The sequence below is a fragment of the Grampus griseus genome (genome assembly GCF_964374135.1).
Source record: "Grampus griseus genome assembly, chromosome: Y".
Classification (NCBI taxonomy): domain Eukaryota; kingdom Metazoa; phylum Chordata; class Mammalia; order Artiodactyla; family Delphinidae; genus Grampus; species Grampus griseus.
The window spans coordinates 11,866,527-11,893,461 of record NC_139016.1 but is presented as its reverse complement, the minus strand read 5'-3'; the positions used below and the strand labels follow the sequence as shown (position 1 = coordinate 11,893,461).

The window sequence follows — 26,935 nt, the reverse complement described above, 5'->3', positions numbered from 1 at the left end:
CTCTGACGGGCTTCCTGGAGTGGCTTCCTGAGTTGCCATAGTCTGCCCTGCAACAGCAGCCACCTCCTCATTCTATTTTTTTGTTCTGTTCCATGGCAGTGAATTCCACCATTCTGTCTTCCAGTTCACTTGTCCCTTCTTCTGCCGCAGTTATTCTGCTATTGATTGTTTCTAGTGTATTTTTCATTTCGGTAATTGTATTGTTCATCTCTGTTTGTTTGTTCTTTAATTGTTCTAGGTGTTTGTTCTTTAATCCTTCTAGGTCTTTGCTAACATTTCTTGCATCTTCTCGATCTTTTCCTCCATTCTTTTTCTGATGTCTTGGATTGTCCTTTCTATTATTATTCTGAATTCTTTTTCTGGAAGGTTGCCTGTGTCCACTTCATTTAGTTGTTTTTCTGGGGTTTTATCTTGTTTCTTCACCTGGTACATAGTTCTCTGCCCTTTCATTTTGTCTGTCTTCCTGTGAATGTAGTTTTTGTTCCACAGGCTACAGGATTGTAGTTCTTCTTGCTTCTGCTCTCTGCCCTCTGGTGGATGAGGCTAAGAGGCTTGTGTAAGTTTCCTGATGGGGGGGACTGGTGGTGGGTAGAGCTGACTGTTGCTCTGGTGGGCAAAGCTCAGTAAAACCTTAATCCGCTTGTCTGCTGATGGGTGGGGCTGGGTTCCCTCCCTGTTGGTTGTTTGGCCTGAGGCAACCCAACACTGGAGCCTACCTGGGCTCTTTGGTGGGGCTAATGACAGACTCTGGGAGGGCTCACGCCAAGGAGTACTTTCCAGAACTTCTGCTGCCAGTGTCCTTGTCCCCATGGTGAGCCACAGCTTCCCCCCCGCCCCCCGCCTCTGCAGGAGACCCTCCAACACTAGCAGGTAGGTCTGGTTCAGTCTCCTATGGGGTCACTGCTCCTTCCCCTGGGTCCCGATGCACACTCTACTTTGTGTGTGCCCTCCAGGAGTGGAGTCTCTGTTTCCCCCAGTCCTGTGGAAGTCCTGCAGTCAGATCCTGCTACCTTCAAAGTCTGATTCTCTGGGAATTCCTCCTCCCGTTGCTGGACCCCCAGGTTTGGAAGCCTGACGTGGGGATCAGAGCCTTCACTCCAGTGGGTGGACTTCTGTGGTATAAGTGTTCTCCAGTCTGTGAGTCACCCACCCAGCGGTTATGGGATTTGATTTTATTGTGATTGCGCCCCTCCCAGCATCTCATTGTGACTTCTTTGTCTTTGGATGCGGTTGATCTTTTTTGGTGAGTTCCAATGTCTTCCTGTTGATGATTGTTCAGCAGTTAGTTGTGATTCCAGTGCTCTTGCAAGAGGGCGTGAGTGCGTGTCCTTCTCCTCCACCATCTGGCCCAAGGACTTAATGAAGCTCAGCTTCTTTATGTTTCATCATAGAAAGAATTCAGTGAGAGACGAAGTGATAGGAAGCAATGGTTTTATTTAGAGAGGTACACATTCCACAGACAGAATGCAGTCCTTCTCAAAAGGTAAGAGTGGCCTTGGGAGAAACACACTCCGCAGACAGTGTGGGCCATCTCAGATGGCGAGAGGCCCTGAATACCAGTTTTAGGTTTTAATAATTGAGCCAAGACTGTAGTGTCAGGTGATGTTTGCTGTGTTTACTTAAGAGCTTTCTTCTAGGAGTATTTTTTTTCTCTCAAGGTCACAAGTTTGAAAATATGTTTTATCAATTTGGTTTTTTCTATAATTTTGGTAGGTCAAAAGCGCTTGATCCTGGCCATTTAATAGCTCAGACAAGTGCTTGCAAGCACTGGCTCCATCTCCATTGTACATGAAGAGAGCTGGAGTTCCAGTGAGCAGCTGTCCTTCAGTGAGCTGGTTGTCCTTTGTGGCACCGTTTCTGTTTGGGAGCCCAAGTCAGATGTGATGTGAACAACTTTCTGAGGACAGTGTGATGGATCAGCTCCTTCTGAGTCTAGCTCCCCAAGGAGTACCCTTGGCTGTGGTTCAAGTGTTCTATATGTGTTGGTTTCTCTCTCCAACAGTCTAAAACTGCTGTGGGTGCTCAGAGCACTAGGTGATCAGCCTTATTGTACATGTGCCCTTGTGTCTGTGTCTCCCCCCACCCCCTTCCCGAATTTACTTAGTAGTTGTAGTTGGATCTCCTGTAGGTCTAGTACATGGCAGAGGATTGATCCTCAGACACTTCTGCTAGATTCTCAGTTAGCTGAGAACTCCTTGTGGTCAGAAGGAGCAAAAGTCTCTGTTATTTTGAGCAGAGCAGGGTCAGTCTGTCATTTCACCAGCAAACAGTTAGTTCAGACCACATATGTATAATCTTTCCAATTTAAGACAGATTTAAAAAAAGAGGCTGGCCAACGCAGCTCACTTTACAGTTTCCCCTGTGTCCCCTGCCCAGGAAATGTACTGGTATCCCCTTAGGACTCCAAGTCCCAGGAAAACCAATTCGAATAAAATTCAGGACATCATTTAAAGCAATGATGTTTGGATATCAGGAGAACTCACTAAAGCACCTAAGGAATACTGAGAATGGGGGTGGGGCATAGGGCCTGTGCTGGTAGCAAGCGCTGGTTCAGGGTAGACTCCAGGTGTCCCATCTCTGTTATTTTGCCAGCTACACCAAGGAAATATTGATGAAACTTGAATTAATAACCAAATAAAGAAGAGAAACAAATAATTTTATTTGAGGCAAATCGAGGATTATAACCCAGGAGACAGACACTCTGAGAAGTGTTCTATTAGAAGTCGAAGGCAGAGTCATAATACATTTTCAAGACAAAGGAGACAAAGGATCATATATCACATGACATACTGACATTTTACATAAAATTCACCAAGGATGTGTAGTCTAGCAGCAAGTTACCATGGACCCCTACAGAGTTGGAAAGAGCACTATTATTTAAGTTACATTTGCTAGCATTAGAAGACTGGAAAAAAATTAACCTTGTGGTTCAGCAGGCACTCCAGTCTTTAAGAAGGTCTGGTTAATGTGTAATGCAGGTTGCACCCTGCACATTAGGGATAGAGGGAGGAGGTTCAGATGGACACACAGAGAGAATTTTATGTTTAAATTCTCTTGTCCTGCCTTAAAATATAAATTTTATTTGATCAGTGACATACCTTTGTCTGATTTTTTTTGTTATTTTTCTTTTTCTCTTTTTTTTGTGGTACGTGGGCCTCACACTGTTGTGGCCTCTCTCGTTGCGGAGCACAGGCTCCGGACGCACAGGCTCAGCGGCCATGGCTTACGGGCCCAGCTGCTCCAAACTCCCTTTGTAGAAGTTTCACTTCTGAGCCCCTAAAACAATGCTTATCAAATTTCAGAGTGTATCAGAAACCTACAGTGTGTTAAACACCAATTGATGGGATCCAGTCCCAGATTTTCTCACTCACTGATATCTGAGATAGGGCCTGAGGATGTGGATTTCCTAGTGGAATTGGTAACTGAGTCATCTGGGATTAAACTTGGAGAACCCTTGTCCTAGAAGTTAAATTTTTAGCTTAGCATTTTTTTTCTTTTATAAATTTATTTATTTTTGGCTGCACTGGGTCTCCGTTCTGCGTGTGGGCTTTCTCTAGTTGTGGCGAGCAGGGGCTACTCTTCGTTGCGGTGCGTGGGCTTCTCATTGCGGTGGCTTCTCTTGTTGCAGAGCACGGGCTCTACGCACACGGGCTTCAGTAGTTGGGGCACGCAGGCTCAGTAGTTGTGGCTCACGGGCTCTAGAGCGCAGGCTCAGTAGTTGTGGCACACGGACTTAGTTGCTCCGCGGCATGTGGGATCTTCCTGGACCAGGGCTTGAACCCGTGTCCCCTGCATTGGCAGGCAGATTCTTAACCACTGTGCCACCTGGGAATCTCTTTAGCTTAGCATTTAAAGTGTATCATTAACTCTTAATTTCTCAGCTTGATACTTTCTTTCCTTTAGGCCCTTAAAAATTCTCTAAATTTTGAACTTTTTCAAAATCAGAAAATTGATTATGTTACTTCAGCTTAGGTTATTTTTAGTAATGAATACTTATTGTCCATGCTTTGCTTTAATAATACTGTACTAGTTTCGTTACGGAGTGCGAACTTGTTCTACTTGCCACACAACAGGCCATTAAATTGGGAGATGAGCTGGTAGGGCAAGGGGTAATGACTTTATTTGGAAAGCCAGCAGACCGAGAAGATGGTAGACTAATATCCTAGAGCAGGGGTCCCCAATCCCCGATCACTAGAGGGAGTGATGCTTCATCTGCCGCTCGCCATCCCTCACATTACTGCCTGACCACCCCCACCCACCTCCGCCCTGTCCATGAAAAAATTGTCTTCCACGAAACTGGTCCCTGGTGCCAAAAAAGTTAGGCACCACTGTCCTAGAGAACCATCTTACCCCAGTCAGAATTCAGGCTTCTTTTATACTAAAAGAGGAAAGGAGTGGCTGTTTGTTGCATACTTTTCGGTATCGGAATCCTTTGTTCTTATAGTTGTCCACTCAGGTCAGGTCATGATGTTCCTGTAAACCTCCAGCAAAAAATATGTTATTCTCTGTTCTGCAACTTTTTATTTCTATGTGAATGGAAAAGTGGTATACTCTTAAAGGTCAGAGCCTTGAGAATAGGCTATCCTCTATATTTCAGGCTATGGGCCTGAATTTAACTCAAAGCAAAAGCAATAGAATACAGATTAAAATAAAAAACATCTAATATGGAGTCAGAATTGTTCTTGCCTGTTACAGTTTTATGCACTAGTATAGTATATACCTTTCTTTGTCATTTAAGTCTGTACTTAGTATGTTTCATGGTTCTCTGCTATTGATAATTGTACTAAAAACAAAAAATTTTTAAGTTTAGCTAAGCAATATATTAGGGAAATTCAGTACTGACATTAATATGTTGTCATAAAAAGGTATAAAATATGCTGGTGATGTTACTGACCATAGTTCTTGGACTTTATCTGTAGAAATTGATAAGAGGCTAGAAGAGAAATAAAGGCAAAGTTTTATTGGGACTCAGTACTGCAGCGGCGGGGGGGAGCAGAAACAAGTTAACAGGTTCCGTGGCTTACTCCCTAAGGGGGATAAGCTGGTCCCTTAAATGGGGTGACTGTAGGGGCGGATCTAGGGGTCAGGCCAGAGAGGTGGCTTGGGTGGTCTGCTCATTCCCTTTATTGGTGCTGTGTGCAGAAAATTGTGCACAGTACCGTTTTTTCTCCTGGCACCTTGTGGTAGGTGGTTTTTGGTCTTTTTGTAACTTGTTCATAATTTGCCCCAACTGTACATGTGCACAGTTATTTTTAGTCCCTTATTGTTGCACAGGTAGAGGAGCAAGCACTGCAGTAAAGGGTCCCAGTTCTCAACCTGTCTCAGTGATATATACTTTGTTTATAATTTGTTTTGGTGCCTGCAGTGGTTTTAAGTTCATACTCAGCTTTATATGCTTCACTGACTAGAACTGTTGAACACTGATTGATTATGTATGCCCATGGGCACAGAGAGATGTTCTTTCAGAAGGATAATTTTTAATAATTGTTTTGAATCATGTGTCAACTTACTCATTAAATATTAGATACAAAAATTTGGTCTGTATTTGATACTTTGGCTTGATTTGATTTTTATTTGCATTTTTCATTTATAGTTTTATAAAAAAGTTAGTTGTGTCTTTTAGAATTACTTTTTTTTTTTTTTTTTTTTTTTGCGGTACGCAGGCCTCTCACTGTTGTGGCCTTTCCCATTGCGGAGCATAGGCTCCGGACGCGCAGGCTCAGCAGCCATGGCTCACGGGCCCAGACACTCTGCGGCATATGGGATCTTCCCGGACCGGGGCATGAACCCGTGTCCCCTGCATCAGCAGGCGGACTCTCAACCACTGCGCCACCAGGGAAGCTCTAAAATTACTTCTTTTTAAACCATCCTTTAGGGACTTACCTGGCAGTCGGGTGGTTGAGACTTTGCCTTTCAATGCAGCGGGGTGTGGGTTCAATTCCTGGTCTGGGAGCTAAGCTCCCATATGTCTTGGGGCCAAAAAAGCGAAAGCCTGAAACAGAAGCAATATTGTAACCAATTCAATAAAGACTTAAAATAATTAATGAACTATCCTTTATTAAAAGTACCATGAGTGATCTGTGTATTTAGCATTTTTCTCTTTCACCTAAGAAGTTTGGAGGCAAATAGTACAGTTCTGATACGTTGACGCCACAGAATTATCAGAGACCTGGGCTTTGTTTTCTGTTAGGATGATTTTAGACAATGTTTTGAGTTTGAACTTTGTTAATTTAGCATGACACACTTGAGATTTCTTCATGTTATTGGGTGTATTGATATTTACTTGGTATTGCTGAACAATAGTCTGTAGTCTGGATGTTCGACAGTTTGTGTACCCCAACACCCATTGAAGGAAGTTTGGCAGTTGTGGAAAAAGTGCCTAAAATTTTTACATACCGGTTTTTGTATGAATTTAAGTTTTAATTTCACTTAGGAGTGAATTTCTGGGTCAGTGCATTGCTGGTAAGTTTGTTATAACTTTACAGCAAATTGCTTATGATTTCCCAAAGTAGCTGTTCCAAGTTTGCATTTACAATAGCAGTTTATGAGAATCATGGTTGCTCTTTATCTTTGTCAGAACTTGTTATTGTTAGTATGATTCATTTCCATAATGATGGTGAACATCTTTTCCTGTGCTTATTTGCTGTCTTAGTCTGTGATGTTTTTCTTTTATTATTACACTTTTTGTTTTATATGTTTTATTATTGAGTTTTGAGAGTTATTTATATAGTATTGTGGGTACAACTCGTTTGTCAGGTACTTGATTTTTGCTTTCTTAGAGCTAACAACCTCCTCTTAATTACTTAATATGAAAAAGTTTACATTGGTTTCAACAATAGTGTTAGTTTTTAACTTTTCTAACCTCTTTTCCTTGTAAATTCAGTCATTTAGGGACAGCCACTGAGTTCTGTGTTCTATAACATAGAACCTCTGCCTCAGTTTTCCAGGACTGGAGTGTGGGATAAATGGCCTTGTTCTTTTGGAATGATCCTCTGATATAGTAGCAGGTGTTAGACAGGTACCTTGCCTCTCCTGACATGGAGTCTCCCTCCATGTATGATATAGGTAAGGGCAATTAGAGAACATAGGTTTCTCTGCTGTTTGTGCATTAGAGCTTCCATCCCATGAATGTGAGCTTGTAGAGCAAAGTAGCCCTAGCTGTCATTTGCACTTGCTTGGAATATAGCTTCTGCAGCATGTTGATGAGCTGGAGAAAGAAAGATTGACAGCCTGTTTCCTTAAAGGGAGATATCTAAACTTTAAAATGGGAACTTGGGCAAGAGGCAACTCCATGTGCAGATTTTCATAGTGATATAAAGTTTTCATCTCCTTTGGGTAAAAAGTATGATTGCTGGATCATATGATAGCAGTATGTGTAAGCTTTGTAAGAAACTGCCAGACTGTTTTCCATTGGCTGTACCATTTTTGCTTTCCCTAGGAGTGAATGAGTTTCTGTTCCACAGCCTCGCCATTATTTGGTATGGTCAGTGTTTTTGATTTTGGCCTTTCTAAATAAGTATATAGCTTTAATTTGCATTTCCCTGATGACATGATGGAAAGCATCTTATGATTTTTTACCCTCTGTATCTCTTCTTTGGTGAGGTGTTTGTTAAGTTCTCTGGTGCATTTTTTATCAGGCTGTTTTCCCATGGTTGAGTTTCAAGAGTTCTTTGTGTGTTTTTTAAATACGATAAATGTGTTGTTTTTCTGACCAAAGTGCATTGATTTTTAAATCTTCTTAAAGTACTATGAAAAAAATATTCAAGAAAATAAAATACAAATGGGAAATGTAACCATTAGATTTGGTCTCCTTTGTACTAACCCTATGCTTAGTCTGGAAAACAAAGAAAATAACTTTGAAGTAAAATTAAAATGCTAACTAAAAAATTTGACCATAAATCTAAGTACATGCATTTCAAGGTTCCACTGCTAGGAATTTTGTTAAGATCAGTTTAATCATTAATAACATTATATAATAGAGCATAAGGAATACATGTCCAGGGTGTGATGCTTGCCCCTTACCCTCAGATTTATGTCAGAATAAAGGTGATAATTCTGCCAGGTCCCCGCAGTGCCCCCATCCCAATCCCTGGAAGCAAAGACTGTGCCCTGTCACACAACTTTGTACAAGGTGCAGTAAAACGAAGCCTAAGTTTTCTTACTTTTCTATCGGAAATGGTCAGTTATTTGATAAATACTCAAACACTTATGGGAATTCATTTCATGAGTTAGTTTACCAAACACATTGTGCTGGAACTGACCCCATGAAAAGTTCTTTTGGAATTTGGCCTACAATTTAATATGCTGGGAATTTAAAACCTTCAAGAGAAAAAGACGCGGGGAATCTCTAATCCAAGCATGTTGTAATTACTAAGGGATAGACATACTAAAAGTTTTGGTCACAGAAGGCATAAACTATAAACTAATAAAAGGGATATTCTTTTTGAGTAAAAACAAAAACTAGCTAATGCCCTTTTTTGTTTTGTGAGCACCGTAACTAAGATGAAGTTAGACTCAAATTTACTGTCTACTCCTGTGACCCTCCCCCTCCAAAAAAAATATTAAAAATTTAATTTGTCTTATTACGTACTTTCTGGCCATTAATTGAGATGTAATTATACATCTCGATTACATTAATTGAGATGTAAAAAACGGGTTGTGATAGCAGCTATCAAAGCAGTATTTTCAAGCATTATTTAAAGGATGCTTTCAGGTTTAGAGTTAGCCTTCTTTGTCAAAAATCTTCACAGCTTCATCAAAAACTTCATCAACAGATTTAGAAGCATCTATTTTCTTGACTTTCCCCATTTCTTTATATGTCAATAATTGGCTTTGTTAACTGAAGATAGGTTTGAATTATCTTTTCCGAGCTGTTTCTGTTGTCATCATTCCTATCCACTACTTTTCCCCTCTCAAGACATCATTCAATACAGTTCTTATTATTACAGTCAAAAAAACAAAACAAAAGATACATTAGCCTTACTATCCATGTATCCATGGTCTTTTTTTTTTTTTTTTTTTAAATAAACATTTTCTGCAGTTTGAAAATATGCCTCAGTGTATTTTTTTGCTTTGGTCATTTTCCCTGCTTGGTGTTCTCTGAGCTTCCTGAATCTATAGTCTATTGTCTCACATTAATTTGGGGGAAATTCTCATTCATTATTGTTCCAAATAATTCCTGTGCTCTCTTCCTTTATTTATCTTTTGATAGTATAGTATTTCTTTATCTTTTGTTAGGATAGTAACACATTTGTTAAACCTTTGCTAGTTGTCCCACAGCCTTGGATATTATATTCTTTTTTCCCCCATCTTCCCTTTTTAGGGGTTTTTGAGGATTTTTTTGATAAATCCTCTATCTCAGATACCGTTTCCTTAGCAGTATCTATCTAATCTACTGCGACTCTCATAATTTTTGTTATAGTGTTTTTGATCTTTAGCATTTCTACTTGAAATTGTTGGCCTTCTATATCTCTGTTTACATTGTTTTTCCATTCTTGTATGCTCTCTACTTTATATATTACATATCCTTAGCATATTAGTTGTACTTGTTTTAAATTTCCTGATGTGATAATTCCAACATCAGTGCCACATCTGTTTCTGATGCTTGCTGTGCCCCTTGCTTCTTTCTATCTCTCTCTTTTTTTTTTTTATTTTGGTGTGCCTTGTAATTTTTTCTTGGTATCTCGACATGATGTACCATGTCGAGTTAAAAAGAACTGCTGTAAATAGGCCTTTAGTAATGGGGTAGCAAGGTGTTAGGGGAGGGAAAAGTGTTCTGTAGTCTTATGATTAGGTCTCAGTCTTTTTAGTTAGCCTATGCCTTTGCAAAGTGAATTGCATCAGAATTTCTCAGTTTTCTTCCTTCTAGGTTGGATAGGATGACTGGAGTGGGCTGGAATTATTTTTCTTACTTTCCGGATTGTTACGACCAGAATGCTCTGGGGTATTTAAAAATTGTTCTTTTTCCCATTCTTTGGCCAGAAGCTTGTGGAGCTTTTTCTCAGGTTAACATGTGGCAATATTACTGGGCCCCTAGAAGAAAGTCTTGGAGTATTGTGGGGCTCCTCGTTTGCCTGGGAGCCCTGGATGTTTAAATCTCAGGCATGTCTGCCGTGAACTTTTGTACCCTGACACTTGTTTCTAGGGTTGATTCTCTCCGTGAGAGTCTGCTTTGGTAATCTGTGACTTCTTGTGTTAGCCTTGCTCCTTCAAATTTTTTTGTAAAAACAAATATTTTAGTCAGTCCGTTCTCAGATGTGTTGTACGCAGTGATTAGCATATATAGTAGTGTCTTTTAACCACACATTTGGTTATCTTGAAATTATTATTATTATAATTTTATGATAATACTTGAAAAAGCAAGTTTTTCTCATTAAGTCTTGTTTTCTCTTAACTCTAGTTATTTTCATGAAAGGATATTAGATGTTTTTGGCTTTATTGAGAAAATGTCTGAAATTCATAAAAATGATTGTTGAAGATATGAAAATCCTCAGTGTTACAATACTTGTGTACAATCTGCTCTTCCTTTCGTGTAGTGTAATATTCTTATTTTACTTTGACTTTAAGGCAGTGTTCATTCCTAAGTGTATTTCATTCTAAACGTTATCCCTTGGGAACTTTAACAAATAGTTCAAAGACATTCTTATTCCTTTGGAATCACGATGGAGTTTCCTGTTGTTCTTAGTTTTAAAGAATGTCCCCACTAATTCTGATGTGCTTATCTTAGCGGTTTCCAACCTTTTTGACACCAGGGACCGGTTTCGTGGATTTTTCCACAGATGGGGGGTGGGATAGTGGGGTAGCAGTGGTCGCAGATGGTTCATGTGGTAATGTGAGCGACGGGGAGTGGCACGTGAAGCTTTGCTTGCTTTTCTGCTGCTCACCTCCTGCTGTATGGCCCTGTTCCTAACACGCCAAGGACTGTACTAGTTCACAGCCCGGCGGCTGGGGAGCCCTGGCTTATGTGACTTCCTATTTACCTTTTTGCCTTATGTGCCTTTTTTTTAGGCTGACAGGAACTTCTTTATGTGATTCCAGACTTTTTTGCCTTTAGATGGTTAGGGAGTGTGGGAATAACCATCTTGGAATTACATTGAAGCTAGTAGCCCAAGATGATATTGATTATGTGAAAGAAAGCACCAGAAACAAGGGTTTATTACAGCTCAGGTTTCATCTTTCTGGAAAGTGTTGGATTTTGAGAAAATTCATTATAGTGTGTAAAAACAGACTTAGAAAATTTTCATGACATTTGGTTGATCAGGGAGATCAAGTGAATTAAAGTAAGTGCCAAGGTTTTACATTTTTCTGAGTGCAAGGATGAGATTTGATGATGGTTTATATACCTGGGCTCCTGTAGGTTATTTATTTTTCCATTATAATTATTATTTCCATAGGTGATTAACTTGGTAGGGCATAAACTTTAAATTGTTTGCTGTTTATATAACTGTGGAAAGGCAGGTATGATGGGCAGCTTGTATTAAAATATTAAAATCTGTGTTGTGGCTTTTTAAATAGGACATAATTGGACTAATAACTATTTTCCCTTTTTCAGCATTATCTGCTTATCAGAGATACTACAGTTTACAGTCTGACTACTGGAAGGTTAGTGCACCTTTGAATACCAATTTTGTTATTTTGGGGCAAATTATATGAAATACTAATTCTAAGTAAGGAACATGGAAAGGGGGAGAAAGGTATTTTGTGCCAGCTGTTTTGTGTGAAGTATATTGTTCGTAATTAGTATTTTTCTGACTAATTAAAAAGACATTCTAAGTGTGATACTTTAATAACAAAATCAAGTAAAAAAAAATCTGTTCCTTTTTTAAAAGTGTGTAGCTGGGAATAGATGAAGGATGCATAATGGTGATTTTAAAGATGGGTGAATCAGGCTAAAAGGCTATGGTTGTATCTCTGAGGAGAATTAAAGTCATCCATGTTAGAAAATCTACCTAAGTAAGAATGGAGTGTAAGGATAAATTATCCACTGTTTTATCTTAATTTAAGCAGTAAAGTTTAACTAGCTAGCAGATTAATCTTTCAATGCATATGTGCTTTCAAATATGATACAGATAGCTAAATAATAGATTGCTTTTCAAAACAAATTTATCTTATAATAGGATATAACCTATAATATCCGTTCTATATATCACTTCTATGAGAATTAGTTATAGGTAGTGTTATGTTACCTGCAAAGAAATTTTAGGTTACCCAAGGAGTTTGAAAACCCATGTGTTGACCCCTAATGTAACTGAAATTGTTGCTGGCTTTTGTGAAGTACTTGGAGTGGAAAGAAACAGTTAAGTATGAAGGTTTATTTAATCCAGAAACATTCACATAAGTTTATTTAGATTTACTACTATTCTTTTTTTATAACAGTATTATAGAAGTATGATTCATCTACCATAGAATACACCCATTTGAAGGGTACAATTTAATTATTTTTAATATATTCACAAAGTTTGTGTATCCTTTACCACCTTTGATTTTAGACTATATAAAATATTTTTATCATACAATAATGAAAATAAGTATTCTCTCTCAGTCCCCCATGATCCCTTTCTTAAGAAAGTGTTCATTTACTTTGTGTTTCTGTATGTTTGTCTAGTCTGGACTCCTTTTTTCACTTAGTGTTTTCAAGGTTTGTGTCTGCTGTAGCATGTATCAGCAGTAGTACTTCATTCCTTTTTAGAACTATAAATTACAATTTATGGATATTAATTTTATTTATTCCGTCGGTTGATGGACATTTGCTGTCTCTCCTCCTTGGCTATGAATCATGCTGATCTGAGCATTTGTGTCCCTGTTTTTGTTTGAAGACATATTTTCATTCCTTTTGGAAGTATGCCTCAGAGTTGAATTTTGCTGTGCTGTTAACTTTTTGATGATCTGTTAAACTAATTTCTAGAGTGATTCCACCATGTTACATTCTGACTCGTTGTAGGAAGACCTAATTTTCTCCGTATTCTTGCCAACATTTGTTCTGTCTTTTCTAAATTCCACCATCCTAATGGGTGTAACATGTTTTCTCACTTTAGTTTTCATTTTCATTGCCCTTATGACTAACAGTGTTAAAACATCTTCTTGTTTGTTTGTTGGACATTGGTGTTTGTTTGTTTTGAGAAATGTCTATTCAGATTCTTTGCCCCTTTTAAATTGAGTTGCAATATTATTTATATATCTAGTTGACTTGCTGATGTTTTCTTATTCTCTAGGTTGTCTTTTTTTCATGTTTAATAGAGTTCTTTGAGGCACAAAAGTTTTGTTATGAATTCCCATATAGCTTTTTTTTTCTTTTGTTGCTTGTACCATATATACAGTACCAATCCAAGTCATAAAGTTTTATCCACATTCTTCTTTTAAAGGTTTTGTAGTTTTAGCTCTCTTATGTTCTTGATCATTTTAAGTTAATTTTTTTGTGTGTGGTGTAAGGTAAGGTTTCAACTTTATTGTTTTACAGGTGGATATGTAGTTGTCCTAGCAGTGTTTGTTGAAAAGAAAATTCTTTCCCCAACTGGATGATCTTGACACTGTTGTCACCAGTCTTGGCCACAAATCTGTTGGTTTATTTCTAGACTTTCTGTTCAAAGAAACGGAAAACAGTTTATTTCTAAACTTTAGGTTCTGTTGATCTTTTATGCCTGTTTTTGTGTTGGTACCACACATGAAAAACTATTTCTTTTAAACTACTTGTATCTTTGAATGTAAATTTTGTCTTGTGGATAACATATAGTTGAACCATATTTTATTATAAATAGAATTATTTTCATAATTTCACTTTACTTTTAATTTTTAAAAAATATTTATTTATTTATTTTTTGGCTGTGTCGGGTCTTAGTTGTGGCATGCGGGATCTTTCATTGTGGTGTGCGGGCTTCTCTTTGGTTGTGGAACGTAGGCTCCAGAGCGTGTGGGCTCTGTAGTCGCAGCACGTGGGCTCCCTAGTTGCATCATGTGGGCTCCACAGTGTGTGGGCTCAGTAGTTCCAGGACGCAGGCTTAGTTGCCCTGCAGAATGTGGGATCTTAGTTCCCCGACTAGGGATCGAACCTGTGTCCCCTGCATTGGGAAGCAGACTCCCAACCACTGGATCACCAGGGAAGTTCATCACTTGACACTTATTTCTATCTTTTTAAACATTTATTTATTTAACTTATTTATTTTATTTTATTTATCTTCGTTGCTGCGCACGGGCTTTCTCTAGTTATGGCGAGCAGGGGCTACTCTCTCGTTGCAGTGCGTGGGGCTTCTCATTGTGGTGGCTTCTCTTGTTATGGAGCAGGGACTTTAGGCTTGCGGGCCTCAGTAGTTGAGGCTTACGGGCTCTAGAGCGCAGGCTCAGTAGTTGTGGCGCATGGGGTTAGTTGTTCCACTGCATGTGGAATCTTCCCGGACAAGGGCTCGAACCCATGTCCCCTGGCATTGGCAGGTGGATTCTTTTTTTTTTTTTTAACATCTTTATTGGGGTATAATTGCTTTACAATGCTGTGTTAGTTTCTGCTTTATAACAAAGTGAATCAGTTATACATATACATATGTTCCCATATCTCTTCCCTCTTGCATCTCCCTCCCTCCCACCATCCCTATCCCACCCCTCTAGGCGGTCACAAAGCACCGAGCTGATCTCCCTGTGCTATGCGGCTGCTTCCCACTAGCTATCTACCTTACGTTTGGTAGTGTATATATGTCCATGCCTCTCTCTCGCTTTGTCACAGCTCACCCTTCCCCCTCCCCATATCCTCAAGTCCGTTCTCTAGTAGGTCTGTGTCTTTATTCCTGTCTTACCCCTAGGTTCTTCATGACATTTTTTTTTCTTACTTTCCATATACATGTGTTAGCATACGGTATTTGTCTTTCTCTTTCTGACTTCACTCTGTATGGCAGACTCTAGGTCTATCCACCTCATTACAAATAGCTCAATTTCATTTCTTTTTATGGCTGAGTAATATTCCATTGTATATATGTGCCACATCTTCTTTATCCATTCATCCGATGATGGGCACTTAGGTTGTTTCCATCTCCGGGCTATTGTAAATAGAGCAGCAGGTGGATTCTTAACTGCTGCGCTACCAGGGAAGCCCTCTTAGCTATCTTTTATCAAGTTGAAGTTTCTTTCTAATTTTATTCAGTTATGTTTTTTTAATCATGAAAAGGTGATGTGTTTGGTCAAATTTCTTTTTTTTTCTTGCGGTACACGGGCCTCTCACTGTTGTGGCCTCTCCCTTTGCCGAGCACAGGCTCCGGACGCGCAGGCTCAGTGGCTATGGCTCACGGGCCCAGCTGCTCCGCGGCATGTGGGATCTTCCCAGACAGGGGCACGAACCCGTGTCCCCTGCATCAGCAGGCGGACTCTCAACCAGTGCGCCACCAGGGAAGCCCCTGGTCAGATTTCTTTTCTGTGTCTATTGAGAATTTGATTCTTAGTTTGACTTACTGGTTATTCAGGAGTGTATTCTTTTTTTTTTTAAGATGTTGTTGGTAGGTGTTTATTTTATTTTGTTTTATTTTATTTTATTTTATTATTTTTTTTTTTTGCGGTACGCTGGCCTCTCACTGTTGTGGCCTCTCCTGTTGCGGAGCACAGGCTCCGGACGCGCAGGCTCAGCGGCCATGGCTCACGGGCCCAGCTGCTCCGCAGCATGTGGGAATCCTCCTGGACCAGGGCACGAACCTGTGTCCCCTGCATCGGCAGACGGACTCTCAACCACTGCGCCACCAGGGAAACCCTGGTAGGTGTTTATTAATTAATTTATTTATTTTTGCTGGGTTGGGTCTTCGTTTCTGTGTGAGGGCTTTCTCTAGTTGTGGCAAGTGGGGCCACTCTTCATCACGGTGCGCGGGCCTCTCACTATCGCGGCCTTACTTGTTGCAGAGCACAGGCTCCAGGCGCGCAGGCCAGTAGTTGTGGCTCACAGGCCTACTTGGTTCGCGGCACGTGGGATCCTCCCAGACCAGGGCTCGAACCCATGTCCCCTGCATTAGCAGGCAGATTGTCAACCACTGCGCGCCAGCAGGGAAGCCCAGGAATATATTCTTTAATTTCCACATTTTTTTCCTGATATTATTTTTAAAAATTTCATTTTGTTTTGTCCAAAGAACATACTTCATATTATTTCAATTCATCTTTTACTCAGATTTATTTTGCAGCATAATATTTGTTCTATCTTGGAGAATGTTTAATGTGTATGAGAGGAATATGTATATTCTGTTTTTATTTGAAGTATTCTCTAAATATTGGTTAAGTTTGGTGGGTTAAAGTTTTGTTTAAGCTATCTATTCCCTGTTTGTGTTCTTTCTCTCTGGTGATTCCATCTATATTGAATATGAGATAGAGCCTCCAGTTACTGATGAATTGCTTATTTTGGGGGTCATTTTTATAGGTTTTGTGTCATATGTTTTGTTGGATGCATGTATAAGAGTTGCTATGTAATTTTGGTGGATAAATTATTTTATTTAAATTTTTCTTCCAACTTTATGGAGACATAATTGACCTGTGCATGTATCACTATGTCTTTAAGGTGTATATAGCGTGTTGATGTGAAACATTTATACACAAAGCATTTGAAACTGTAGCGTTAGCCAACATTTCCATGTCACATAATTATTTTTATTGTCCTGCTTTATTTCTACTAACGTTCTTTTGGTTTTGAAGAATTTTGTTTGGTAGTAGTATAGCCATTCCAGAATTTTTATTTATTTGTTTAATTTTATTTTTGGCTGTGAGTCTTAATTGCGGCACGTGGGATCTTCGTTGAGGCACACATGATCGTTCGTTGAGGCGCTCAGGTTCTTTGTTGCAGTGGGGGGCTTCTCTCTAGTTGTGCTGTGTGGATTTTCTCTTTTCTAGTTGTGATGTGCAAGCTTCAGGGCGCCTGGGCTTTGTAGTTGTGGTGTGTGGGTTCCAAAGCGCATGGGCTCTGTAGTTTGCGGCACGCAGGCTCCCTAGGTGAGGTGCAGGAGCTCAGTAGTTATGGTGCGAGGGCTTACTTGCCCCGTGGCATGTGGGATCTTCATTCCCTGACCAGGGATTGAATCTGTGTCCCCTGCGTTGGAAGGTGGATTCTTTACCACTGGATCACCAGTGAAGTCCCCAGAAGTTTTGGGGTTTTTTTTGTGGTACGCGGGCCTCTCACCACTGTGGCCCCTCCCGTTGCGGAGCACAGGCTCCGGACACGCAGGCCCAGCGGCCATGGCCCACAGGCCCAACCGCTCTGCGGCATGTGGGATCCTCCCGGACCGGGGCACGAACCCGCGGACCCCCAACCACTGTGCCAGCAGGGAAGCCCCCCAGAATTTTTATAATCAGTGTTTTCATGATTCATTGCTTTTCATCTTTTTATTTACAGTCTGTGTTTTTCAATCTAAAGTATGTCTCCTGAAGACAGCATACAGTTGGATCTTTTAATTTTATCCAGTCTGATAATTTGTGCATTGATTATTTAATCCAATTTTGTCTAATGTTATTATTAAAATATTGCATATATATCTGCCAATGTACTTCTTTTGTATGTCTCTTTTTCTTCTATTTTTGCTTTACTGCATGAAACAGATTTTTAAAATTAATTTCTTCAAGTATTTTCATTATATGTTTTTGAGTTATTTCCTTAATGGTTGCCCTAGTGCTTACCATGTATATATCAAGTTATATGACTTTACCTTGATTTATACTAAACTAGTTCCTATGAGATATAGAAATGATACTCTTAATATGACATTATGTACTTGCCTTCTTTTATTTGTTGGACCTTCAGCAGTTAACATTGTTACGTATGTGTGTATGAACTATGTAGTAGTATGTTGTTATAGTATTAATTTATGTAATTTGTTGAGGTTTAAGAAAAAAAGATTGTATGTTTGGCTTTTGTATTTTAGCCTCTTAAATTCCCATATCTGTTTGTCTTCATTTGTTCTTGACCATCTTGAGTCTTTTCTGTAGTCCAGTATAGCTTTGTTCCCAGCTTAACTCATTGTTCTATCATTAAGTTATATTACTATATATTAATTGGCATAATAATAGTTATATGGAGAGCTGGTTTTTAAATCAGTTAGAAGGAAGGAAAGAAAAGAAATATGTATGTGGTCTGCTGTGTCCCATACCTGTATAATTAGATGTTAAACCACCCTCCCCGTACCCCCGTTTTTTGGCTTTGAAAACCTGACATGGACACTTGTTCTAAGCCTAAAGAACTTCACTAGAATTTGTTGTAATATTTATTGTAAGGTGGGTGTGTTTGAAGTGGATTCTTTCTCTCTTATAATCTACAAATATTTAGCTTTCATAGTTGAAAACTCTGCTAGGATAGAAGGTTCTTGGTTGGCAGTTTGTTTTCTTTGAGCACTTTGATTATGCTAGCCCACTGTCTTTCACCATCACAGTATCTGAGGAGAAATCAGCTTAATCTGATTTGGTTTTCTGTTTTGTTTTGTAAGAGAGTTTTTTTCTCTTGTTGCTTTCAGAATTTTCTCCTTGTGTTTGATCTTCCAACATTTTCTACAGTGATCTGTCTCTGAATGTCTTTTCATTTATTCTTCTTGAGTTTTAGTTGTGCTTACTGACATACAGATAAAGTTTTTCCTGAAATTCGGGAAGTTTTTAGCTGTTTACTATTGAAATATTTTTTTCCTGTCTTTTCTCTTTTCTGGCATTCCTACATACGTTGGTACACTTAATGGAAAGCGCATAGCACAGGCTCTTTCCCCAGCCACATCTGTCATTGTCCAACAGGCACATGACAGAATTTTAATGGAGGCAGAGACAAAGTGTTGCATGTGTTCAACACCATGGGCTTTCACTCACCAATGCCAGTGCCCAGTCTGTCAGCAACAGACAGTAACATTCAATTCCTGATATGGCATCATTCCCTAAGGTGTTCATGTAGCTTCTCAGTGCCAGGTCGAGTACAGTGGACTGCTTACATCATGAAAGAGTCAGGAATTTATCGACACTGGAATAGAAATTTGCTGGCATACCAATTTGCCTTTCCTGCAGACAGTGTTTCAAAACTGACATCCGTGGATTTACAGAATGCCTTATCTAATATTGTGGTAATCTACACAGAATTGCTTCAGAGTAAGGAACTAACTTCACAGGAAAAGAAATACAGCAGTGGACTCCCATGTTATGAAATTCAGTGATGTTAACCGTGTCCCCCATTATCCTGAAACAGCAGCTGGCTTGATAGAGAAGTGAAAGGGCCTTTTGAAGACTCAGTTACAGTGCCAGTTATGTGGCAGTGTGTTGCAAAGCTGGGGCAGGGTTCACCAAGAGATTTATAATGCTCTGAATTGGTGGTGTTTTTCTAATAGCTAGCATTCATGGGTCCAGCAATCAAGACAGTGGAATTGGGAGTGGCACCCACTATTACCCTGGTTATCCAATAGCAGCATTTTTGCTTTTTGTACCTACAACTTCATGCTAGAATGACTGAGAGGTGTTAGTTCCAGAGGAAGGAATTCTTCCACAAGGAGACAAAAATAATGATTCCCTTGAAGGGGGCATTAAGATTATTAAATAGCCTTTTTTCATTTCATTTTCATGCCTGTGACTCATCAGGCAAGCAAGGGAGTTATCTTGCTGGTGTTTTTATAGTTGTTGTTTGTTAGTTTTTCAAAGGAGGATAAGAATTAAAGTGGAAAAACATTGTTTTTCAGTACTGTTGCAGTTGAGGAAATGATATTCAATGTAGAACCGGGGTCAGTTCTGAATATAGCCTGAGCAAGTAGGAATTTATTGCCAAGGAGCCCTGTAAGGGTCAGCCTTTGGAAAATTACTAAAAGAAATAACAAGGCAGTTTGTGCTAAGCCATCCTCATCAAGGTGAGTAGTGGAGTATGAGTAACCCCGATTAGATACTGCGTGTTTCACATACAGAGGATGAGGCACTTTTGCTAAACCCACTTAATGTGGTTCTTGCAATTTTAGAAGGAAATGTGCAGATGTGCTTAGGCACAGGTTCCGGAATCTGACCTATAGTTTGTTAGTTCCCACTATTGTTTAAAGGAGTGAAGAGACATTCTTCTTTCTTAGAACAATGTTAGTTCATTTCTTGTTCTATAGCCTTTTGTACATTTAGGACCAACTGAATAGTCTGTTGAGTAACGGTAATAGAAGTTCAGGGCTAGGCAGCAAGCATTTAAGGAGGGGCGAATTTATGTGAAAATAACAGGAAAACAAAGAATAAATGTTAAAAACCCCATTTCTGATTCCAGAGGACAGTCAAGATCTGTAGATGATGGGCTCAAAGCATCAGTAGATGGTAGAGTGTGGACAACAGGGGCAATACATAGAATTACTGGTTTGAATTGTGATGACAAACTTTATGAGAGGACCAGTCAGTTTGTTCATTAATGATCTGTTATGGTAATATTCTTGAAATTTATATGATGTCGTGTCACATCAGCTTTCAGGGCTCTGGGTAAAAGGCTTTTCAGTTCGTAATTATTCCAATTATTAAAAGGGTTTTCAGTTCGTAAACAGGGAGTATTTCTTTAACAGCTAATTGTTAAGGATGGAATGGAATTTCTCCATTTCTCTCAGAATGGAGAAAATTTGGAAGCACCAATTTAGAGAGGTGTAAATTGGAGGTATTTGTCAAGGACTGGTAAATATGCAAGACTGAATCCAAAGGTCACATTATAGTTTTCCATTGTAAACATATTTTTCTCACCACCTATTTTATCAGAGAATCAAGGTCAGAATAATTTGTTTACAAAATTAGTAGTTTCATTAAATTTTGCCTGATTATTTTTTTTATAAACAACAGACTTTTTTTTTTTTTTTTTTTGCGGTATGTGGACCTCTCACTGTTGTGGCCTCTCCTGTTGCGGGCTCCGAACGCGCAGGCTCAGCAGCCATGGCTCACAGGCCTAGCTGCTCCGCGGCACGTGGGATCTTCCCGAACTGGGGCACAAACGCGTGTACCCTGCATTGGCAGGCGAACTCTCAACCACTGCACCACCAGGGAAGCCCGGATATTAGCCTCTTATCACGTGTGGTTTGCAAAAATTTTCTTCCACTCCATAGGTTGCCTTTTCATTTTGTTGATCATTTCTGTTGTTATGGAGAGGCTTTTTGTTTGTCTGTTTGATGTAGTCTCATTTCTTTATTTTTTGTTGCTTGTGCTTTAGGTATCATACCCAAAAAAAGCATTGCCAAGACAGCTGTCTGGGAGCTTTTCCCCTGTGTTTTAATCTAGGAGTCTTATGGTTTCAGGTCTTTGTTTTAATCTTTAATCTGTTCCTTTGTTTTTGTGAATGGTGTAAGATAGCGTTCTAGTGTTCATTGTTTTGTGTGTGAATTCTAATTTACTTAGGACCACTTATTAAAAAGTTATGTCTTTTCTCCATTGAGGATTCATGGCTCCCTTGTCAAAGCATATTACCTGACCATATATGCATGGGTTTATTTCTGGACTCTTAATTCTGTTTCATGAGTCTGTGTATCTGTTTTATGCCAGTATCATGTTCATTGATTACTGTAGTTTTGTAATATAGATTGAAATCAGGAGAGTTGGTATCTCCAGCTTTGTTCTTCTATTTTTGGATTGTGTTGGTGATTCAGGGTCTTTTTTTGTTTCATATGAATTTTATTGATTCTATTAATGCAGAAAATGCCACTAGAATCTTGATAAGGATTGAAAGGAATCTGTAGAAGGTTTGGGTAGTGTGGACATTTTAACATGTTCTTTGTATGAAAATGGGTATCTTTCCTTTAATTTGTGTCTTTTCAGTTTCTTCCATGAGATTTGTATGTTTTCAGAATATAGATTTTTCAGCTTGTTGGTTAAATTTATTCTTAAGTTTTTAAATTGTCTTTGATACTATTATGAATGTAGTTGTTTTCTTTAACAGCTAATTGTTAAGGTATAAAACAACTGAAATTTGCAGTTGATCTTGTATGCTGCATCTTTACTGAATTCATTGAATTTTCTTTCTTTTGGTGGTGTTTTTATGACTCCCTATGTATAAGATCAAGTCATTTGCAAACAGGGAGTATTTTATATTTTCCTTTCTGATTTGCATGCCCTTTTTTTTTTCTTACTTGAATATTCTGGGTAGGATTTTCAGTACTTATGTTGAATAGATGCTTTTCCTGATCTTAGAGGAGAAGCTTTCAAATTTCACAGTTGAGTATGATGTTAGGTCTTGTTATGCCATATATGGCCTTTATTACGTTGACATATGTTCCCACTGTATCCAGTTTTTGAGTTTTCATCATGAGTGGATGTTGAATTTTGTCAAATTATATTTCTGCATCAGCTTAGTTGATCATATCATTTTATTCTTTGCTTCTGTGAATGTGGTATGTCACGTTTATTGATTTGCATATGTTGAATCAGCATTGCATCCCACGGTCAAATCCCACTTGGGCGTGGTGTATAATTCTTTTAATGTGTTGTTGAAATCAGTTTGCTGATACCTGGTTCCGAATTTTGTTATTTATATTCAACCATGGATTTTAGTCTATAGTTTCCTTTTATTGGTAGTATCCTCTGGCTTTGGTATCAGGGTTATTCATAAAATAAGATTGGAAGTATTTTTTCATCTTCAGTTTTTTGGAAGAGTTTGAGAAGAGTTGGTATTAATTCTTTAAATCTTTGGTTGACTTCACTAATGGAGGAGTCTGTTTCTGGGTTTTCTGTCTTGGCATATTTTTTTTTTTTTGGCATATTTTTTTATTACCAATTAAATTTCCGTACTTATTATTGGTCTATTCAGATTTTTTATTTGTTCCTTGTTCAGTCTTGGAAGATTGTATTTATCTGTTCTCTAATCTTCATTATTCTCATTCTTCTCCTAACTTTGGACTGAGGTTGTTGATCTTTTTCTGTTTCCTTAAGGGATGAAGTAAGTCGTTTGAGATTCTTCTTTCATCTCGATCTGAGACTTTATTAACTATAAATTTATGTCTTAGAACTACTTTTCCAGTGTCAGGTTTTTTATATGTTGTGTGTGCTTTTGTTGTCTCAAGATACTTTTAAGTTTCTCTTTTTAAAAAATGTTTATTTTATAATTTAGTTTTATAGTTTTTTGGTTGCAGCAGGTCTTCGTTGAGGCATGCAGGATCTTTTGTTGCGGGGCGTGGGTTTCTCTCTAGTTGTGGCGCCCGGGGCTCCAGGGCACGTGGGTTCTGTAGTTTGCAGCACACAGGCTCTCTGGTGGAGGTGTGCGAGCTCAATAGTTGTGGTGCATGGGCTTAGTTGACCTGTGGCTTGTGGGATCTTAGTTACCCCAGCAGGGATCAAACATGCGTCCCCTGCATTGTAAGGCAGATTCTTTACCACTGGACCACCAGGGAAGTCCCTAAATTTCTCTTTTAATTTCTTCTTTGATTCATTGGTTGTTTTGGAGTGTGGTGTTTAATTTCCGTGCACTTGTGAATTTTTGTTTTCTTCCTGTTACTTCATACCATTGTGTTCTGAAAAGATACTTGGTATGACTTTAGTGTTCTTAAATTTATTAAAGAATTGTTTGTTCCCTAGTATGTGATTTATCCTAGAAAATGTTCCATAGGTGCTTTAGAAAAAAAAATATATTATGCCTTTGTTGGATGGGACTTTTTTCATTTGGCTTATACAGTTATTCACATTCACTGTTTCTCTATGGAGTCTCTGGATGATCTAAATGCTGTTGAGAGTAGGGCACTAAAGCTTCTAACTTGTGTTGATGTTTATTTTTACTATTAAGTCTTTTGGGATTTGCTTAATGTATTACTTGCTCCAATTTTAGTGTAAAATCTGTTTTGTCTGTTGTAAAAATAGCTACTGCTGCTTTCTTCTGGTTGCCATAGTAATATTTCTTTTTATCCCTTGAGATTCTTCTAGGCAGTATGTCGTTGGATCTTGGTTTGTTTGCTTGTTTTTTTAATATTTATTGTCTTTTGAGTCGAGAATTTAATCATTTCCACATAAAGTATTTATTGATAGGTGAGATTTACTAATTCCATTTTAATGTTTTCTGATGTTTTGTAGTTCTTTATTCCTTTTTTTCTATGTTGGTGTTGGCCTTTGCAATTTGATAAATTTTTCTTCAGATATGCTTGGATTCCTTTATGACAGTCTTTTAGATAACTGCTACAAATTTTTCCTTTGTGTTTACCATGAGTCTTAAAGTATTTTTTATTTGTAACATTCTATTTTAACTGATAATAACTTTAATAGTAATATAAACTTTTCACTTTTACTTATTACATTAAAGTTTTAAGTTGATGATGTTACTTTACATATTTTTAGGTTGTATATCCAATAATAAATTATTATAGTCATTGTGTTTGTTGTTGTTTTGGTCGTACCACATGGCTTGCAGGATCTTAGTTCCCCAAGTAGGGATTGGACCCAGGCCCCAGCAGTGTAAGTGCCAAGTCCTAACCACTGGACTGCCAGGAATTCCCTCGTCATTGTTTTTTAACTTAAAATTAGACTTATAAATTAGTTACACACCACCATTACAATGTTAGATACATGGATTTTTGACTTACATATTTACCTTTACCAGTGAGTTTTAAAATATACCCATCTGTTTTTACAGTGTTAAATACCATCCTTTTATTTCCTCTTAAAAATTCCCTTTAGGATTTCTGGTAAGGCAGTGTTGATGAGCTTTATTAGTTTTTGTTTGATTGGGGAAATTATCTCATTATTTGAGTATTATTTTGTTTCTAAAGGACAGTTTCCCCCTCTCCCCCCAGGTAGAGTATTTTTGCATATAGTTATCTTGGTTGACAGTTTTTCTTTAAGTATTTTGAATATATTATCCCATTCTCTTCTGGCCGGCCAAGATTTTGATAATACATCCGCTTATAGTCTTGCTTATGATGTGTCACTTTTCTCATGCTGCTTTCAGAATTCGTTTTTGTCTTTGACTTTAACAGTTGTAATGTGTGTTGGTGTGATTCTTTTGAGTTCACCCTACGAGTCTTTTGGACCTAAGCAATTAGGATATCCATTTCTCCCCCAAGATATGGGAGGTTTTGGGCCATTTTTCTTTTACATGTACTTTTCTTGCCTTTTCTTTTTGTTTTATGTTTCTGGCATTCACAAAATGTGAATATTGTTTCCTTTAGATAATGTCTCGTAAGTCCTCTTGGCTTTTTTAACTTTTTTTCCAATTACTTTTCTTTTTTACTCCTCCAGCTGGATAATTTCAAAATGACAGTCATCTGGTTAACAGATTCTGTTTTCTGCTTGGTTGAGTGTGATGGTGAAATTCTCTATTTAGTTCTTTAGTTCAACTAGTGTATTTTTCATTAGAAGACCCTTAAAAAAAAAATTTCTTTCTTGAATTTTTTGTTTTCTTCATTATTGCTTTCCTAGTTTCATTTAGTTGTCTTTCTGTGTGTTCTTTTAGTTTAATAAACTTCTGTAAGAGGATTATTCTGAATTATTTTGTCAAACAGCTCACAGTCTCTGGTTCTTTTGGCTCAGTTATTGAAATTTTAATGGTTTCCTTTGGTGGTGTCAGTTTCACCTGATTCTTCATAATCTTTATACTTTGCACATTTGAGTGATGGTCTCCTTTTCCAGATTTATCTGGTTTTCTTTGTCAGAGGCAGTTCACCAGTTAGCTCAACTTGGGATTATAGACAGGTCAGTTTACAGCCTCCTTGGGCAGGTGAGGCTTGCTATATGAGGTTTTTGTGTGTGTGTTGAGACATTGCCTAAGCTCTGAGGTCAAGAGGTCACTCTGTCTGTGAACCATTGGATAGGAGTGCTCGCTTGATTTTCTGCACATGTGTAGCTGTAGAATGGGCTCCTTGGTTGCCTGGATTCTCTGGTCAGGTTTATCGATAGTGTGGGACATGGTCCTGTACTCAGTTTTTGGTTAGGTCTGCGAATTTGCTTCCCTGCATGGTTTCCTTGGCCGTTAGGGCTTGATGGTTGGACATCCTAATCTGACAGAGCTGCCTACCAGCTTCCTTGGCCAGACAGGACTGCTGCATTGGTTATCCAGATGTGCAGTGCTTTTGGGTGAGTTCTGTGCTCAGGCGCCATCCTAAGTGGCTTGTAAGATGGGTGACACATCTTCCTAAATGTTGTGGTTAGAATTCCTGATTAGATGAGACTAGGGCTGTACTGAGCAGTAAGTGGAACTATGAATCTGCCTTTCTGCTCAGACAGGGCTGGTATGGCTTGCTGGCTAGGGACTTTAATCAGAACTGTGCACCAAGTGCCTTGGCCAGTTGGAGCCACCAGCTTTTTCTAGTAGTGCACAGTTACTGGCTGGCCTCTTTGCTCAAGTGCTGTTGTAAGTACTGTTGTAGGATGGGCTGTGCAGTTTCCCAGATTACGTGGTTGGGTTTGCTGATGGTTGGGGCTTGGGGACAGAGCAGGGCATACTGTGAATTAGCCATGCCTCAGCTAGGTGGTAAAAAAAAGTCTTCAAAGCTGGCAATGTAATTGTTTGGGGTCCTGAATCAGGCATAACTGTGAGCTGAGTTCACTCCAAGTGTGGCCATTGGAGTGGCTCTGCAAAATAAGGGTCATTTTCTGGGCTCTCTACTTAGCACCCCTACAAGGGAAACTTGTTCTATCACGATTTGAGTGCTATTAAGCCCTATCCCTCAGTCATATTCTGATCCCCGCTGGTTAAGCAGTGCATAGTCTTCTTGCCATCCCCATGAGGCAAGACTTCAGTGCATGCTCTGGATGTCACTCATAATGCTGGGGGAGCTGGATATCCACCTTGGACTTTCCTTTGCCCACTGGAGGGACCATAGGCCTGATAGATCCCTCTTGGTATGTTGCTGCGCTAGTTTGGGAGAGGGGCAGTGTAGTCAGAGTATAGCTGGTCCTCTTACCCTTCTAAGACATCCTCTTGGTGTTTGAGGTCCAGGGATGTGTGTCAGTCTTAGCCCCATGTTCTGCGATTTTCATAGTGTTGTCCAGAGTATTTGTTAGTTGGTCTTCTAGTGAGGGGGACTGAAGTTGGGAACAACCTGTGTTG

At 38.9% G+C, this 26,935-nt stretch overlaps 1 protein-coding gene across 4 annotated transcripts in view; it reads left to right on the top strand.

The window, feature by feature from the left end:
• The window catches only part of LOC309817720 (lysine-specific demethylase 6A-like), a 163,069-nt gene that overhangs the window by 32,812 nt on the left and 103,322 nt on the right, over nucleotides 1-26,935 (top strand). For all 4 annotated transcript variants that reach the window (XM_082646987.1, XM_082646986.1, XM_082646985.1 and 1 more), the window contains exon 4: nucleotides 11,552-11,601. In XM_082646987.1, coding sequence (XP_082503113.1) covers nucleotides 11,552-11,601 — 50 coding nt within the window. The remainder of the gene's footprint in view (nucleotides 1-11,551; nucleotides 11,602-26,935) is intronic.